The sequence below is a fragment of the Arachis ipaensis genome, chromosome B07 (genome assembly GCF_000816755.2).
Source record: "Arachis ipaensis cultivar K30076 chromosome B07, Araip1.1, whole genome shotgun sequence".
Lineage (NCBI taxonomy): Eukaryota > Viridiplantae > Streptophyta > Magnoliopsida > Fabales > Fabaceae > Arachis > Arachis ipaensis.
The window spans coordinates 7769519-7775327 of record NC_029791.2 but is presented as its reverse complement, the minus strand read 5'-3'; the positions used below and the strand labels follow the sequence as shown (position 1 = coordinate 7775327).

Sequence of the window (5809 nt, the reverse complement as noted above, 5' to 3'; positions counted from 1 at the left end):
ATAGTATTTTTAAAATTTATTTGCGAATTATTATTTTACATATATACCTTGTTCCTCATCTTTGGATGGTTGATCAATTGCTACCTCAGCAGAGATGAGCAACAATGTGCAAAACAAGCAGAAAAAGAAAAAGGGCTTGGTATTCATACTTGCCATTGTGATTAATTAAAAGATATGTAGTGAAAGTACATGAACTATGCGTTTCTCCGTCACACTATTTATAGTGATAAATGAAAAAAAATGATAAAACAAAGGTGATGAAAAATTAAATGAGAGAAGTCATATTGATGAATGATATGATCGTGTTCATTTGTCTTTTCCTCTCCTTGGGGCTTAGAGTGACGCTAAGGCCCTATCTAGTAACCCTTTGATGCTAAAAATAGACGTGTATTGTATTTTAGGATATAAAGTTATTTGAAAAATAAAATAAAATAAATAGATAAATTGATTTAAGGTTAAATTACACTGTTAGTCTCTATATTTTTAATAAAATTACAAATTAATTCCTACACATTAAAAGTTTATAATTAGATTTTTAAAGATAATTAAAATTTACAATTTAGTCCTCATCATTCAAAAAGTGTTTGATTTAACAAAATATTCTCAGTATATCTTTATTTTAACAGAATATTTTTAGTATATTCTGAGAATATTCTATTAAATCAATATTTTTTGACCGATGAAGACTAAATTGTAAATTTTAATTTTTTTAAAGATTTAATTACAAATTTTTAAAATATAAAGATCAAAAAGGGCTTAGTATTCATATTTGCCATTGTGATTAATTAAAAGATATGCAGTGAAAGTACATGAACTATGCATTTGTCCACACTATTTATAGTGATAAATGAAAAAAATGATAAATCAAAGGTGATGAAAAATTAAATGAGAGAAGTCATATTGATGAATAATATGAACGTGTTCATTTGTCTTTTCCTCTCCTTAGGGCTTAGAGTGACGCTAAGGCCCTATCTAGTAACCGTTTGATGCTAAAAATAGACATGTATTGTATTGTAGGATATAAATTTATTTGAAAAAAAATTAAATAAATTAAATATAACAAGTAGATAAATTGATTTAATTAGGATAAAGTCTTTGTATGATTTTAGACCATGATTTTATGTCCATCTATCTAAACTCTTAAAACCACAAGGATAAGATAAAATTATAACTTATTTATTTAATTTGAATATTTTCGATTTTGATACCCTTAAATACAACCGATCGAAAACATTATTATTTGGATTATTGCATGAAATTAAGGGTCAACAAAGCTTATCAACACCGATTGAGACATTCTCGACTTTAGAGCATAAAATGTGAATAATAGGACGTGTGGAAAAAAGTTAGGTAAGCAAGTTCATGTAACCATGGCAACTGGCAAGTGGCCTTGCCGCTTGGGAATATATATGCCAAATGGTATTGCATCATGCATATATAATGCAAGCAACCGAGGACGAACGTAGACAATATTTAAAACAGGCTAATATTTTTTTTAGTTTTTTATTTTAACAAAAAAAAGTTAAAAATAATTATATATTTTTTTAGACGTTTCCTGTAAAATTATTAAAAAATGTATTATGCTTCAACCTTTATGCAAATAATTTAAATCACAACCATAACTTATGCAATAAAAAAATTAGTAACAATATTATTAGAGCTGAAATAAATTAAAATTTGCAACTTACATAGACAATTGAATTCGACGTTTTTTTCTTGATTCAAAGTCATCTATTATTGAATCTGTACTGAAAGTAGCTGCAATTTCTTTCTCAATGTAATGACTAAATTATCTGTAAGAAATTCGTCTGCCATTTTACTCCAAAGCCTTGTTTTAACAATTTTCATTATCGAGAAAGCTCTTTCTGTTGTTGTTGTAGATACTGGAAGAGTCAAGACATTGTGAATCAGTCTATCAACCAAATGATAAGTTTTTGATTTTTCCGTTTCTTTCAATCTTTGACATAACTCAGAAAGTGTCCCAACATCTTTTAGATGATTCGGTATATCAAATGCATAATGTTGCAATTGAGCATTCAAAAGAATCCTTTCATAATCAGAAAAATCTGAAGGATAAAACTTTTCAGCTAACTTGCATATATTTTGAATATTAAACAACTTAAAATTATCTTTAGGGTCCAAAACAGTACTTAAAGTCAAAAGCTCCATGGAAATAATCTACTATTTAACTCTTGAATTTGAGAGTCAATTGCTGCCAAAAACACATCTACTCGATAATGATGCTCGATTGTTATCTTTGGTTAACGAGATCGACCTCTTCCAACCGTCTATTGTGTACTCATATCAGAGATGTCAATTTCATGTTTCTCACAAAACTTCTTAACAATCTCAAGTAAATTGCACCAACCATTATCCCTCAATTTTTGAAAAAGTAGTTTTGATGTGGAAACAACATGCTTTGTATTCAAAATATCTTGAGATTATTGTTGTAATGCTTGGCACAAAATATTAGTAATCCCATAATTTCCTTCATCAAATGTAACAAAAAAACAAATTCAAACGAGGATAGCACTTTATTGACACCATAAGCCTCAGCTCTTTGAGCAGAAGTTGTACCATCATCATAATGTTATTTAGAATGCTATGAGTAGTTGCAAACATTCTTATCAAGCTACAAACAGAATGAAAGTGAGAACTCCATCTTATATCTCTAGCTCTTTGTAAAGTGCCCATTTGATTTGCACATTGACCTGTTTCTAGCTCATCATTGGCAATCAATTTTGTATTTTCAATTTCTTGAGTTTCTTGTAGTTCATCATGTCGTTTGCAAGATGCACCAACAATATTGACAATAGAAGTCAATTGTGTGAAAAATTAATGAATTTGAAGTACTTCCCTTGAAGCAGCCACCAGTGCTAACTGCAATCTATGAGCAAAATAATGGACATAATATATATGCTTGTCGGCAATCATTGAGAAATAAAGCTTGTAAACCATTCCATTCCCCTCTCATATTGCTAGCACCATCATACCCCTGACCTCGAATATTTTCAATTTGGAGATTATAAATAGAAAGCACAGACACCAACTCGATCTTTTTTCAAAGTCAAGGCACAAGTATCACTAATTTAACACCCTCACTATCAGAATGTCACGCTTCCGGCTGTGCTACTCTGATAACAAGAAGTATTACAACGACTTCATATACTTAATAATAAAATAGGAGCCTTTGACTCGAAATCGTGTCAATGTTCTTTTTGAAAACCGAAAAAAGAATACTTTTTAAATAAAACAAGACAAGCATATACATGTACAAAACTTCTTACTCAAGTAACTTATACATATTATATACATACGAATCATACAACTCCTATCCCTCTTACAAAAATTTATAAAAATAAAGGTAAGGGAAAAATAAAAACTGAGGTAATACAAATTAATGTCGAATAAACAGAAAACGAATATAGCTCTTCTGAGGCTTTGTCGCCCGTATCCTGAAAAAGTAAAGTTGTAGGAGATGAGAACCTAACCACACGGTCTCACCACAGGGTTTCAGAATTGTCATAATAAGATATTTAAAGAGAAATCTATTTCTAAGCTCAGTGATTGTTGTTCGTCCGTTGAATCTTTTAAAAATCAATAGCTAGTAATCCAAAAAACCCTTTTTGAAAATCAATATTTAAATATCCAGAAATCCAAAAACTTTCTTTTCTTATAAGAAAGTCTTAATCAGAAACCAACAACGCAATCAATCAACACAATCATCAATTCAGCACCAAAGCTCATTCTCAAAAGTAGCACACCAGGACAAACACAGGTAAAACAGGCAAGAAAATTACAGGTTTAGATAGTAGTTACAGCAAATAGCTCAAGTAGCAGTTAATAACAGTAACAATTAGGCAAACCAAAACAAATTCAAAACCCAAGCAAAGCATACAAATGCATATGATGCATGCCTGTCCTATGGCTAATGAGTTCATCTGTCGGTTATACAGCCAACCCGACAAGTCCGGTTTGCTAGACCATTGGACTGTCCCTCGACGCGCATCCCCATGAGTATATGCATAGCTTTTTCTCATATATATATATATCAAATCGCTCAATGGGGGTACCATTCCCGGGAATTTATAAGTGTCCAGTCACCCTTGCGTCATAGGGTCAACAGAGTATCAAGTCTCAACCTGAAGCAAGTGGTGGCAAGCCACTGCGTCTACCCAGGAAAACTCGTGTCTCAGATAATTCAAATTCATAAGCCATATGAACAATTCATCCATCATTCATCAATATCTAAGTCATTCTCAATATCATCATCATTCGTCAATCCTTATCTCATTTCCAAATTCATTCAAAAATCATATTTCAAAGTCAATTCTCATCATCCTTCTTTCCATTCCGTTCATCAACAATCCCAATTCATAATATAATTCTTTCTTTTCTAAATAAATCAATCTTAAAACATATAATGTTTAAACCAAATCCTTTCAAATAATTACTTCAAACGAAACTTCCAATTTTATAAAGTTTCGACAGCATCTCCTCTAAAACTCGGACTCTGCCACCCTTTTCGGGTCCCATCCAAACATCCCTCAAACCTTTCTCAATCATTTCCAAATCTTAATTATTTTTCTAAAATTCAACCAGTTCTAATATCAAATTATTTTCAGATCGAACCAATGCCAATAATAAATCTTTATCAAAATCAAACCAGCTCCAATATTAAATCATTTATAAAATCAAACTAATTCAAAACTAAACCACTTTCAAAATCAATTCATTCTCATATCTCAAATCATTTCCAAAGCCAATACATTTACATTATCAAATTAACTTCATTATCAAATTAATTCCGTAACCAAGAAAAACCATTTTTCATAATAATCAACTCAATAACATTACAAACCAATTTCTTATTAATAACCGCACACCACCCAGGCAATCAGTAATTCAATCTAGCAAACAACCACAAGACAAACATAATCACAAAAGTATATTTCTCACCTCAATATCTATTTATAACAATCCTGTACTATAAAATAAATTTAAGAAAAACCCCTACCTCAGTTAGCTGAGTCCGCGTAACTTATCGTGATAATTCCCTTTCCTTTTAATTAATGGCAACAGTGACAACAATAACCCCATGGGAACAGCAACAGCCCCGACGCCTCTTATAATAGCCGTGTCAATAAAAATTGCAATTACAGTGACTGAAACAGTTTCAAGAAACCCAAGACAAGGACATATATCAAAAATCGAATCAGAATAGGCATATAACAACAATAATGATAAGGGTTCTAGATCGAAAACTCACTGCAGCTATAGAAAAACAGAATGGTGGAGCCGCAAGAAGTAGAAATCAGACAAGAAAATCTGTTCTGGCGGAAGTAGCATTAATCCGAGTGATTAAGACAGCAGAGACACCAACAATAATTAGAACAGTGGAACAGAATAGAAGTGGAACAGATTTCAAGAAAGCAAGAAGCAGAGTTACTGGTGAATCTGTCCCAGTTTCGCAACAGCGTAGGCAAGGCTTCCCCTCGGAGATGAGACGCGGCGGTGGCAACTTTGGCGACGACAAGGCGTGGCGGTGGCTGCGCAGCAACGAACAGCGGCGCAACACCTTCCTCTCTCACCTGCGAACTCTCTTTCTCTCACTTGTGAGCTCGACGGCAACAGCCATAGAAACTTCTCGGACGGTGATAGAGACACGAATGGTGGCGATGGGCTTCTGCTCGGTGGGCTCAACGGCGACTGGTACAGTGGCGGCATCTCCCCTTTCTCCATCGTGAGCTCTCTCATTCATCTCTCACTCTCCCTCAGCTGGCCCAGTCGACAGTGTCGGCGACGCGGA

The 5809-nt window shown here is 33.0% G+C and overlaps 1 protein-coding gene across 1 annotated transcript in view; it reads right to left on the bottom strand.

The window, feature by feature from the left end:
* Positions 1-214, bottom strand: part of LOC107608522 (glycine-rich protein DOT1-like) — an 846-nt gene extending 632 nt beyond the window's left edge. The window contains exon 1 of the mRNA XM_016310288.2: positions 48-214. Coding sequence (XP_016165774.1) covers positions 48-156 — 109 coding nt within the window. The 5' untranslated portion in view covers positions 157-214. The remainder of the gene's footprint in view (positions 1-47) is intronic.